The sequence below is a fragment of the Chiloscyllium plagiosum genome, chromosome 20 (assembly GCF_004010195.1).
Source record: "Chiloscyllium plagiosum isolate BGI_BamShark_2017 chromosome 20, ASM401019v2, whole genome shotgun sequence".
In the NCBI taxonomy this organism is placed as follows: domain Eukaryota; kingdom Metazoa; phylum Chordata; class Chondrichthyes; order Orectolobiformes; family Hemiscylliidae; genus Chiloscyllium; species Chiloscyllium plagiosum.
In genome coordinates, this window is record NC_057729.1 from 50,053,275 (window position 1) to 50,066,976 (window position 13,702).

Genomic DNA, 13,702 nt, shown 5'->3' on the forward strand with positions numbered 1-13,702 from the left:
CGGAACTAGTAGCAGATTTGAAAAGGTGGTAAATATGCTGAAGTCAGGGGATGAGGTGAATGGGGAAGGAGTGACAGGATAAGTGAAGACTGAGCCCAGAGAGAGAGAGAGAGAAAAAGACATGCAGACTGAAGATGGATGTTCATATGTCAAGGAAGGAGAAAATCTGATAACGGGGACAGTGAGTAGATAAGGCAGCCCATATCATGACAGGGCCTAGGTTCAGGGATGGGTAAAGGTTTTAGGAGACACAAAAATTATTGAATTTGATATTAAGTCCTGAAGGCTGCAGGTCCCCAAGTGGAAAATGAGGTGTTGTTCTTCCAGTTTGCGCTGAGCTTCACTGGAGCCCTACAGCAAGCCTGAGACAATGATACCAGCCACGGAACAGGAGTGGTGTGTTAAAGTGGCAGGCAACAGGAAACTCCGAGAGAACATGGGTGTTTCCCCAAAATGGTCACTCATCCTGCGTTTCCTCTCCCCAGTGTGGAGGAGACCACATTGTGAACCGCAAATGGAGGAGGTTAGTTGGAGTGAAGTGCAGGGAAATCGCTGCTGCACCTGGAAGGGGTATGTGGGGCCTGGATAGTGAGGAGGGGTGGAGTAACTGGGCAGGAGTTACACCTACTGCAATGGCATGGGAGTGTGCCATGGGGAGGTGTTGGATGTGGAGGTGGAGTGGACTAGGGTGTCCTGAAGGGAATCGTCCCTGACGAAAGTTGGCAAGGGAGGGGAAGGGACCAAATGTTAATATACCTTTTAATTTATTCATTCTTTCTGCACTGGTACAATTCTGTGATTCTGTGAAATACTGGCCTAGCCAGCAACACCCACATCCCATGAACAAATAAAATAATTCACATCAGCAGAATAGTCAAAGCAGTTCAAAGTCCACTTTTAAGGTGCCCTCAGATAAATTCTACTTAAATTCAACTCAGTTCTTGTTTAACTTATTCAATATTTCAAAATTCTCAGCAATAGATAATCCATTTGCTTTAGCACAAACCCAGTGTTGCAAGGTGAGTTGAGATCTCAAGGAATCAATGAAGAGCAACTCATTCACACAACCACCTGATGAAGGAGCGACGCTCCGAAAGCTAGTGCTTCCAATTAAACCTGTTGGACTATAACCTGGTGTTGTGTGATTTTTAACTTCATTCACTCCAAGGAGTGTTCACTGTTTCTTAACTGCTCACTCATTTCAAATTCCAGTTTATGAAGTGTGCTCCAGTCTAGACTATCAAACACTGTTTGAGAAAGGGGAGGAATCCCTCCCCACAATATTCATAGAAAGAGGAGAATACTCATTAAAAGGCAGCATCACTGGTGAGCAAAGCAATTATCATGCAAACAGACCAGTGGGTTTAACTTTAGGGATATAGAGTTAAAGACTGAAGTTACACTAAATCTATGGCATCCTGTCAGGTCATTTATACAGATAAGAGATTCTTTTTTATTTATGAGGGTTTGGGTTGTTTTAAAATTCATTCATGAAATGAGGGTGGTGCTGGCTAGGCCAGTAGTTATTGCCCAGAGGGCAGTTCAGAGTCAACCACATTGCTGTGTCTCTGGAGTCACATGTAGGCCAGACCAGGTAAGGATGACAATTTCCTTCCCTAAAGGACATTAGTGAACTAGATAGGATTTTACCAACAATTGGCTATGGTTTCATGGTCAGCATTAGACTCTAAATTCTACGTGTTTATTGAATTCAAATTCCACCATCTGCTGTGGTGGGATTTGAACTTGTGTCACAGAACGTTACCTGGGTCTCTGGATTAACAGTCCAGCAATAATTCCACTGGGCCATTGCCTCCCCTAAATACTCTTATAATTTGGGATTGTACCTTTTGATTGTAAGTAAATATAGTTGGAGGTTGAGGGCATAGGAATATTCTAAAGTTTCCCTGACAGGATGTCTCAGTCGTTTGACTGGTCAAGATGAAAGGAAGGTTTTGATTGCCTGACTGAGGAGAATGATGCACCGTATTTATGTTTGAAAACCTACAAACACATGAGTTAGGCCTTTCAGCCCTTGGAGTTTACGCTGCCATTCAATAAGTCTATGGCTGAACTGTTGTATTCTAACTCGCATTCCTATCTCTGATAACTTTTGATTTTCTTGCCGAAAATCAAAATCTTCCTTTCTCTGCCTTTAAAATATTCACCTACCTCTGCCTTTAAAATATTCACTGACTCCACCTCCGCCACATTCTGAGGCAAACAATTCCAGACTCACCTGCGAAAGTGTCTCCTCATCACTGTTCAAAAAGGATGACACCGAGTACTAAAACAGTGCCCCCTAGTCTACCCACAAGAGGATACATCCCCTAGGGGTGGCACGGTGGGTCAGAGTTTAGCACTGTTGCCTCACGGCGCCAGGGACCTGGGCTCAATTCCACCCTCAGGTCACTGCCTTTGTGGAGTTTGCCCATCCTCTCCATGTCTGTATCGGTTTTCTCCCACAGCCCAAAGATGTGCAGGCCAGGTGAATTGGCTATGCTAAATTGCCCGTAGTGTAAGGTGCATTAGTTAGGGGGAAAATGGGTCTGGGTGGATTACTCCTCGGAGGGTCGGTGTGGACTTGTTGAGCTGAAGGGCCTGTTTCCGTACTGTAGGGAATCTAATCTTTTCACTTGCACCTTGTCAAAGTTGTTCAGGATCTTAGAAACTTCAGTTGGGTCACTCCTTACTCTTCCAAACCCCAGTGCAAACAATTCCTATCTGCCCAAACTTTCCTCAGAGGATACCTCACACTCATCGGGGGTCTCAATCTCGTAAACCTCCTCTGAACCATCTTCAATGTATTTACATTGTTCCTCAAAGAAGGAGATCAAAACTGTGCACAGTATTCAAGATGTGGTCTCATCAATGCCCTGTTTTAGTCAGGTGTAATCTCCTTACTTTTATATTCAATATATTTCCTAATAAACAAAAGCATTTCATGAGATTTCTTAATCACTTTCTATTCCTGCATTGCAACTTTTTGTGACTTATGAACTTGAACACTTACATCCCTCTGCACCTGGAAATCTGAATTAATTTTCCATTTAAGTAATACTGGCCTGTAGTTTACTGTTCTCCACCCCCACACCCTTCTTGAATAGAGTTACTTTTGCTGTTCATTATTATTTCCTGTCATGATGGAACCTTTCCAGAATCTTAATTTTTTAAAAATTAATGCCAATGCATCTGCTACCTCATTAGCAACATCCTCTAAGACTCTAGGATTGAATCCATCAGGACCCAATGACTAATGAACCCACAGTCCTATCAGTCTGCTCTGTATCACTTCCCTAATGATTAGATTGTCACCAAATTCCTCCCTTTCTTCAATCTTCTGATTTTAAAGTGAGTGTTTCTGCCCAGCTCAGCTCAATCCTCTGTCACCTTCAACACAATCAACCTCTTCTAAGATCTGTCCTCATAGGGCAATGCTCTGTCCAGTTTGAGCCTATAACTAATGGGGCGGGACTGTGGTTAGCACTGCTGCCTCACAATGCCAGGGTCCCCGGTTCGATTCTAGCTTCGGGCGACTGTCTGTGTGGAGTTTGCACATTCTCCTCGTGTCTGTGTGGGTTTCCTCCCACAGTCCAAAGATGTGCAGGTCAGGTGAATTAGCCATTCTAAATTGCCCATAGTGTTAGGTACATTAGTCAGAGGGAAATGGTTCTGGGTAGGTTACCCTTCGGAGGGTCGGTGTGGACTGGTTGGGCCGAAGGGCCTGCTTTCACACTGTAGAGAATCTAATCTAATCATACTGTCAGCACTTCCCATCATCATCAATATCAATGGTCTGAAATTATTTTTCCTTAAATGACTTAGCTGGAATTCCCTTCCTCTCAACTGATCTGGTCCCAGAGACTAATAATTGACCAAGTAAATCCTCTATTTGCAATTGACAGGAAACACTGATGGAACTTATGTACACGGTGGGTTGTGTTCTCGCAAACTTGTATGCGTGCTCTAACAAGGAATACATCAAGCCTTGAAGACCTTTGATCCTCCCCCAGTACTGCACCAGTGAGCCAGCCATTCTGTACCACTTTTAACCAAATTGAACTTTAGTCCCTGAATGAAAAGGGGGACAGAGGGGCTGGTGTAGCACAGTGGTAGTGTCCCAAACTTTCAGTCAGGAGGCCCTAGATTAAATCCTACCTCCTCCAGAGGTGTGTTATAACAGCTGTGAGCAGATTTAAAATATCTAAAGAGAAAGATTCCCCTCCAGGAGCTGTCAAACTTGTTGAATGTTTATATTAGAGCAGAAAGGAGGACTGAGTGTTCCATCAGGGCCTGTGTAACCTGTGTACAGCAAACTTTTATTAACCAGCACCTACCGGAGCAGGAGTGTGCTGGCTGATCAAATATTCAGGTTGATCAAGAGATAACGCCAACCGCACTAAACCCTGACCAAGCAAAACTTCGACACACCAACATCCTCAAAAACAAAATCGATGTCAAAACATGAACTTCTTGAAATCAGTGTAAAAATACACTGTGTAATTGATACAGTAGTTAGTTTGGATACACATCGCGATTATACCTTAAATACTCTAACATCACAGTAGTTTCTTTTACTGGTTTATCAAGAATGTAGGTTGATAAGGTACAAGTTAAAACAAAATTAACAGAGTAGAAAGCAGCACTGGTACATGTTCTCTATTTCAACTGTTCAGGTGGCAGAGGTTGGTTCCGCAGCACTTACTAATTAGATTAGATTCCCTACAGTGTGGAAACAGGCCCTTCGGCCCAATAAGTCCATACCAACCCTCTGAAGAGTAACCCACCCAGACCCATTTCCCTCTGACTAATGTATCTAAAATTATGGGCAATTTAGCATGGCCAATTCACCTGACCCGCACATCTTTGGACTGTGGGAGGAATCCAGAGCACCCGGAGGAAACCTACGCAGACACTGGGAATAATGTGGGAATAATGTGCAAACTCCACACAGACAGTCGCCTGAGGCTGGAATCGAGCCTGGGTCCCTGGTGCTGTGAGGCAGCAGTGCTAACCACTGAGCCACCATGCCGCCCATGAAAAAAATACATGGAAAAATTCAAAATGAAGAGTCATTTATTTTGGACATTTAACAACAGCAGTATTTGTTTATGGTTAGTGTACACACATTTCCATTTGTGAACATTAATGCTCTAACTGTAAACGTTGGACTCTCACAACAGCAAACATTCAAGATCTTTTAAGGTCAGAATTTTGCAGTTTTTATTTACATTTCTGTTGCGGAAAGAAACATCCAGTGTACACAAAAAAATTATTCTGCTTTTATACAACCTGTCAAAAAGCATTAACATATCACAGCATGAAGGAGAAGCCAAGTGCAAAGAAAACAATTAAAATAAAACAAAACATGAACAGCAATGTTTACAGGGAAGTTTACAACACAGTTTTACACATTAACACTAATGCATATTTCAGACGGCACAATGTACAAAAAAGAAACAGATTCAAGAGTGGTTACATATTTGGTTTTGCTTTTAATAAGACAGTCTTCCATACAATGCACACACAGGCAAATCCCTTTCCCCATTTACTCATTCAGAAAGTCAATTCCACATTGAGTTTATTATTTAAGCCATATTCAACCTCCCTTCAGACTGTACAACTGATATTTAAGTAAATACCTGGTGGGGAAATGGAAAGAAAATGAATAAATGAGGTTTTTTATTCTTTAAAGCTACAATGGCTATGTGTATTCCCACCACCTGGATATTCTGAGGTTTAATTTTAACTCTATTGTTATTCAAGCCATCTGCTTATTTTCAGTGACTTTAATTTTCCCCAGCACCAATTTTGGGGGAATTTTGTCCATCACAAAGAATCCTTTGTATTTGTACAGAAATATTTAAACAAAACTATATTTACAAATTTCCAGTAGTGTAATACCAGATATTGTATTATGTGCAGGAACATAAAAATTAATGTAAATTATTGTCAGTTTAGTACCTCCACAGAATTGAATTACTTTACATAATCAAAGGGGGCATAAAGTCAGCAACATGGGGAGTGGGGTGGGCCTGATTTTAACTAAGATCCTCAGCCGAGAAATTAGATGGCAATCTTAAATTTACATTTAATGTTACCTTCCGCACAGACTGGAAGCAGGCTAGCTGTAATTGACACTTCACCTGATCCCTTCAGTTCCCTGACAGATGGGGAGACTGTTAACACTCGCCCAATCAGTGGGCTGGGAAATAACCATCCATCTGATCCCGTAGATATTCCAGCCCTGCCCGAGTTAAAATTCCACCCTTCACCAAGATAAAACGGCAGAATGCACGAGGCAGCACAAAGACCCAGAAAGGTTCTTCAGTCAGCGAGGTGTATCATACAAATAATCTCACCCTCAAACTATGTGGCCGTTTGCCTGGCCTGCTTTAGTTCCCACCAACGGTGCAATGAGACATTTTAAAAGGGCATTGACGGAGTTTTGATTTACTCCAATCCTAAAAGCACCAACTCCCGCCTGGCAAAGGGTGGGGACCATGTTGATGATTCAAAGGAAAGCGACAGGTACTTGGTACCTTGCTCTTTTCGGCCCACGCCATGGGCAAGGGCAAGGAAGTTCCTCAGCCTTGGAAGCTATTCAGCTACAGAGACTATCGAGACCAGTCCTGAACCAGCGTCTTACACATGCACACCTCTAGTGGGGCTTACTCAATCAGAGCCAGGAGTAAAAGGCTGACTCCCCCCCCCCACTTCTCTGGCCTAGGACCACTAAGGCTAATTGCTGTGCTCAATCCACTAACCTGACTCCAAGGCAGTGAATGCCACCCACAAGAGCAACCAAACAGGGGAGATTCAATTCTGCATGGCTCTACATAGCAATGGCAGGTGGTTTGGCCTAGTAGGTCACTGGGAGGGCAAAACTGTGAGGTATCTTGATCCACTCGATTTCAATGCATGGGTCAGCGGGAAATGGATCTTTCCAGGGAAAGTGGGAAGGTTAGGGGGCACTGAAGAAAACGTCCATGGTTGGTCAATCTGTCATCAGGATTCCATATGGCGCCGTGTTACACCAGTGTTTAGATGCTGTGGGCTCATGCCTGACCCACCCCCCCTTAACACAAGGTGTAGGGGTAGATCATTCAGCCCCAGGGATAGAAAAGGCTTCCAGCTGGGGTGTGATGAGGGTCAGGATGGGGGTCAAATAGGGGCAGGATAATGGGGCACAGAGAGAGTAACGGGCGTGGGGAGTAACAGGTTTGCGAGGAGTAATGTGGATTGGGATAACAGGGTCGTGGGGAGTAATGGGCACAGGGAGTAATGTGGCATTGGGATAACAGAGTCGTGGGGAGTAATGGGCACAGGGAGTAACAGGGGCATTGGGAGTAAGAAGGGCACTGGGAGAAAAGGGGCGTGGGGAGTAACATGGTCACGGGGAGTAATAGGGTCGCGGGGAGTAACAGGGGCATTGGCGGTAACAAGTTCTTGGGGAGTAACAAGAATGTAGGGAGTAACGAGGGTGGATGAGAAAGGGGAGGAGGTAAAATACCTTCTGCTAACAAAAGTGTACAGTCTGGCAAAAGATAAAAAAGATGCTCTACCAGGATAATTAGCTACACAACTGTAATAATCATCAATGTTTAATTGTACATAATTATACAGACACTTTCCCTTCTAGATAACGCATCCTCTCACTGAAGGTTAGACCACACACTCCTTTATGTGAAGAACAATTCTAAAATATATTTTGTACAGTTATATAGCAGAAATATAAACTTAAGAGGAATATATAAATAGAGCAAGCTGCAATTCAGAAAGATGTTTTTTGGAAAAGCTATCTTTTTTATTATAAAAATAGGACATCTTAACAACAGCTGAAACTAGACTCTGCGGCCGAGATCAACATTAGCCTCGGGCGAATGTGGGAGGGAAAACCACAGAAATTACAGGCAAAAGAAATATCATACGTTAAACCTTTAACCAGATAAACTAGATTGGTGGGCGGTGGAAGGGGTGAGAAATGTTTGAATTAAAGTTTTAGCAGCATTATCAGATTGGTCAACTTTTAATCATTCTCCTGTTAAGGCATAGGTTTAATTGGCAAGGCCTCAGAACCAGGCCACTTGTAGGCAACTGATTTCAAAATTAAATATTTGCAACATAGAGTCACTTGGTAGCACAGAACTTAAATATTGCTGTAGAGTGAGAGAGAGAGAGAGAGAGAGAGAGAGAGAGAGTGTGTTGACATGTGAGTGTGAGAAAGAGAGAGTAAGTGGGTGTAAGAGAGCGATGGAGGAGAGAGAGAAAGAGGCCGAATGTGTGTGTGTGTGAAAGAGAGAGAGAGAGGCAGAGAGAGTGGGTGTGAGAGAATGAGTTTGTGAGGAGAGAGACAGAGACAGAGAGAGCGGGAAGGCGGGAAAGAGAGAGACACACACAATGCCAACGCATTTTGTCTTGCATCCATCTGAACAAATGCAAGAATACCAAATTATCTTGCTGTGATCCTTTGAAATTTGGCACTCTTGCATTTGCAATACAATTGATCAGCAACTTCAGTGAACGTAATATGACCTCATTCTTAAATGGGATCTGTCATATTGATGCTGAAAATGTGTTGCTGGAAAAGCGCAGCAGGTCAGGCAGCATCCAAGGAACAGGAGAATCGACGTTTCGGGCATAATTTTTGCCCGAAACGTCGATTCTCCTGTTCCTTGGATGCTGCCTGACCTGCTGCGCTTTTCCAGCAACACATTTTCAGCTCTGATCTCCAGCATCTGCAGACCTCACTTTCTCCTCTGTCATATTGATGGTACCTCACAGCATTAGCTTCTGGTCTAGAATACCTTAGTGAGGAAGTGATAACAAAGATAATGTCTCACTCAGCCTCATCTTAAAACAGAAAGCAACTGTTTATGTGGAATATCAGAACCTATCTGTTCAGATCTGAGTGTACAATTTTTAATCGTCTTCCGATTTTCCAAATCTGAAAGCAACACCTTGGAGTTGGAACTAACAAGTGAACTCAAAACTTACAACACAATTTCAGAGAACGAGCCCTCATCCACAGATGTTTTAGGCACAAGACAGATATTTGCATTTCAGCAACGAACCACATTCTAAAAATAATAATTACAAAAAAAATTGGACAGCTGCCACATGATCAGCCACAATCAAGAAGACAGGAAACCATAGTTTAGTAAAACTGGCCTAGTTATACTGCAGAAAAATAGCAATAAACACTCAACGGTGAATGGGGAGGGGAGGAGGGGGAAGAGTTTGGATTTGACTTAGCCTTTCCAAGGGCTAAACAGTTTCTCAACCCGAGAGAGTGATCACAGCCAGATTAGCAGGTAAGTGCTGTGTACCGTCCAAGCTTAATTTCAAATGGGAGAAATTACCAAGCCTCAATGCAAGCTCATGAGAAGCTCACATTTTGCTTTCAAATCTTGCATGGAAAAGACCAGCTTCAGGAGTATAATTCCACTGTATAGCCCGAGTAGTCCAATACAGAAACTAGACGGAAAGGCAAGAGAGTGAACAGGCACTAAATTGGCACGACCCCATCTCAGAACCATTCATACCTCCTCAAGACCTGGTCATGTTGAGTGCCCATGGGACTGGGTACAAACTGGATCACTTCACCCACTCAACCCAGGTGTGGAGAGAACGAGGGACAAATGGTTATAATGGACGTGCAGGAGCATAGACCGCACCATCTGGCCTTCTCAAAGTCAACTGGATACTAAAAATAATAACATTCCTTATTACATTAAACATAAATTCAATGGATCAAGCAGGGCCTCATACCAGTTAATCTATTTAATAATGGCTTTTGTTCATCCTTAATTGTAAAATTAAGATATCCAGTTATCAAAATGTAAATTAATTCAGTTTCAAGTGGCAATGATTAAATTTGAAAATGTGCCTGAAGTTGAGAGCTAATTCGAAGCAAATGTCCACGTTCACTGGGCCTTTGTTCCCCTTAATTACTAAATCCAATTTGAATGTCACGATGGGGCTGTGGAAGCCTCATATGAGATTTCTGCAATCTCCGAGCATGTTTGTTTTATTATAGTTTTAGACTCCAAGCCATCAATCGCATCGTTGAAGACTCCTGTGGGTTATGGGGCTAAGGTTATTTTTTTTTTCTGCAGCCATATATTCTGGCAACAAGAGACATTGATGGCTGTTCTGTTTCCAGTGAGACTCCAAACAGTCTACCAGCAAAAAATCAAGAAGTGAAATAATTAGCCTTCAAGACAAACACTCGCATCACTTCCCAGGTACTTTGATCATAAATAAAAAAGAAAGGCCTTTTGAAACTCTAGTATGGTTCACTCGGTATTACATCATTAGCCCCCTGATTGTCATAGCAATTTCACACAGGCAGCACGTTTCAGTTTCAGAATCTCGTACTGCCGTGAACTGAAGGCTAGTTACGCAGTTAGCTGTGAAAAGTTGCAAATCCCTGAATTCCGAGGGTATTGATGATGAAGTGGGGATTGTCCATCAGCTGAAAATGAGAGTACATGCCGCTGGACATGTGATGAACTCCCCCGGGACTGGGCCAAGCTGGGAAACTGATTCAATAAAAATCAAATATGGAATGCACTTTGACATGCATTCGCATGCAGCAGAGTCACTGTCTGCCACATGCCGTTGAAAATGCCCTCTGTTGTGGCTGAATATCGGGAGGACACTAATTGACTTTCCTTTGCTTACACTCCAAGGACTGCAGTGGTTTAAGAGGGCAGCTCACCACAACGTTCTCCTGGACAATAAACACTGTCCTAACCAGCAATACCCGCATCATACAGATGAATTTAAATATAAAAAAATTCCTAGAACAATATCAACTGAAAAACTCAATCACTCAATGACATCATCAGCGACCAAGGCATTTGAAACATCAGCTGGAGTTTTACAACCGTGCTGTGAGGATTCCCTCCTGAACAATCACAGTCAGAGCTCAGTATTAGTACAGGGCACTGGAAAGGGAAGAGGGCTTTTTTTTTAAAACTAAAACAAGCAAATGTCTCGCTTTGTTCAAGAGGAAAAAAAGACACACATACACCTTTGTTAATGTCTATTTAAAGTGTGCGTTTTCTTTCCTACAAAAGAAAACAAAATAAAAAGTCACACATACACAGCCACTCCCAGCTCCCCTCACTGTTTTCGATGCTCAGTCACACAACAATTCAGATTGAGAGCTTTCCTGTCTCCCCTAACTGCCTTTTCTTCCCCCTCCCCACAAAGTCTCAATGTTATTGCGCCTCCCTCCATTACTACGCAGTGGAAGGTGGAATATTGCAGTAGCTGCTGGATAATGCAAGGTGGGGATGAGGAGCAATGATAACCCAATCCAACCAATGGCTTGGTTATCTCTGTCATGAGGCACCTTTTTAACTCTGACCAGTGCAAAAAAAAAGAGAATTACACTCACACACGCAAACTATTAGACTTGAATTATCATCATTGGCGCAAGGTTTTGAGAACACAAACTGCATGCATAACATCTCAGACACAGTAAGCCCCAGCGTCTCCCTCGCCTTTGGTCTGCACCATTGACACAGGGAAACATGACTTGGACTCAATAGCACAAACGGATGGATCTGCGAGGTCACTGTTCCAGGGACTGGTTTGAGGCAACATTTCTTTGTCAACGAGTGATTGTCCAGTCACCGGAAAGCAGGCAGAACCGAGTACAAACGCACGCACCACACCATCAAAGGGACCGCGGCAAGAGGCCGACAAGAGCTCGCCGCTCGGGCCCACTGTCCAGAACCTCTGATCTCTCACAACTCTTCTTTGACAAAGCTCGTGTCTAGATGCACGATGAGCAGGCGGATGAAGGACATCTCCTTCCGCGTGTTCTCAAAAATAATCCGAGGATCGTCGGACTGGCAGCGCAGGCAGTTTGGAGCCATCACCATGGCGAGGTTGTTGACGTCCATCTTGGTTTTGCTCACGTTGATTGGCTGTGCAAAAATCTGTTTCAGAGAGGAGAAAAGAAAAGTTAACAGCTCACCTCTCCTTTCAGAACGCCAATTCTTAAGCATTTTGTTTCGTGACAGCAAAGGGAAGCTGTGGCTTTTTATTTTCACTTATCCCACGCACTCTGTGGACTGAACTAACCCGTGTCTCCTCGATTTAATCAACTGCAGATAAAGGGCCCAGAAAAGCCAAGGATGCTCCTGCCAGGGACTGCCTGGTCGCGTGGTTTCAGGTGCATTGTGTTCTTAGGATAAAAATGAGCTTTCCCATGTATAAAGGTGTCTGGGAAAATCAGTGTCAGAGTCAGAAACACAGGTCCTTTCAAGGATATTAAGACCCAGTTGTTAATAAACTTCATCCGAGAAAGATCTCACTGGCTTCTTTCTGAGGCTGCCTGAAGGGATCCAGTCTGAAGATCAGGGATCTGGGCATATGGGATTCCACTCAAGATGTGAGAGGGGGTGGATGCCCATTATGAAGCTATCTACCAAAGTTTCACCCAGTTAAGAGGGGCATGAGAGCTCCTGAACCTGGAGGGGCAATAGGAGTGCCAGAGGCTGGCAGACCTAACAGGAGAGGGCAGATGCTGCCAATGCAGGTGACAGAATTATATTCAGAAGAACACAGCACAAGAGGAGGTCCTTCGGCCCATCACACATATGCAGGTTCTCTGGTAGAGACTTCCAGTTAGCCAGATACCCCATCTGCATTTTTCCCTTTAGCCCTCTATAAAAACGTTTCCCTTCAGGATTTATCAATGCCCTGGAAAGTTACAATCCAACCTTCACTGACAGCCTTTCCCATATGTGAATGTAAACGCTGCCCCCTGTTTTGTTTCCTACTACTTCTGTTGTCCCTCCACCTCCACCAGTTATCTTAAACACAGCCATCCATGTCCAAACATAGAGGAATGAAAAGTTACGGATACTGTATCCATTCCCCAGTGCCTGGTGCAGCACTTACAGCACAGGAGAAGGCCATTTGGCCCATTGAGCCTGTCTTGGTCCTTCAAGAAGACCAGAGGAGATAGGGGAAGGATCATGGCTGATCCGACATTCCTCACATCCACTTTCCTGCCCTTTCCCTGTGATCCGTGATTCCCCAACTGATCAAGAATCTATCTCAGCCTGAAATATGCACAAGGACTCTGTCTCTGGTCCCCCCCCCAACTCCCCCGCCCCCCCCCCAGCTATTTGTGGCAAGGAGTTCCAAAGATTCTCAACCCCCAGACGGAGGAAATTCTTCCTGATCCCAGTCGGAAATCGGCGCCTCTTTATTCTGAGACTCTGCCCTCTGGTCCTCGACTGTCCCATGAGGGGAAACATCCTCTCAGCATTGACCCTGTCAAGTCCCTTAAGAATCCAAAATGTTTCAATGAGATCACCTCTCATTCTTCTAAACTCCATGGAGTAGAGTCCCAACCTGTTTAAGCCTTTGCTCATAAGACAATCTCTCCACCCCAGGGATCATCCTCGTGAACCTTCCCAGAAATGCCTCCAATGAAATGACATCTTACCTTAAATAAAGTAACAGCTCCAGGTATGGTCTCACCAGCACCTTGTACAGTCGCAGAAAGACCTCCCTAGTCCTCTACTCCAACCCCCTCGATAGAGCTGTCCAGTTACTCCCACTCCCTGGCTATTTTCTCACTAACCTGCAGCCAGTCTTAAACACGGTAGATTAATCTAGAGTGTTTGTTTACACAGTGTGGCTCTCCATATCATAGAATCCTTAGTGCAGATAG

General features: G+C 43.8%; 1 protein-coding gene across 6 annotated transcripts in view; it reads right to left on the bottom strand.

Moving 5' to 3' along the window:
* Nucleotides 1–8,703: 8,703 nt before the first annotated feature.
* arhgap46b (Rho GTPase activating protein 46b) overlaps nt 8,704–13,702 on the bottom strand; it is a 203,327-nt gene continuing 198,328 nt past the window's right edge. For all 6 annotated transcript variants that reach the window (XM_043710786.1, XM_043710784.1, XM_043710787.1 and 3 more), the window contains one exon: nt 8,704–11,954. In XM_043710786.1, the coding sequence (XP_043566721.1) occupies nt 11,760–11,954 (195 nt within the window). In that variant the 3' untranslated portion in view covers nt 8,704–11,759. The remainder of the gene's footprint in view (nt 11,955–13,702) is intronic.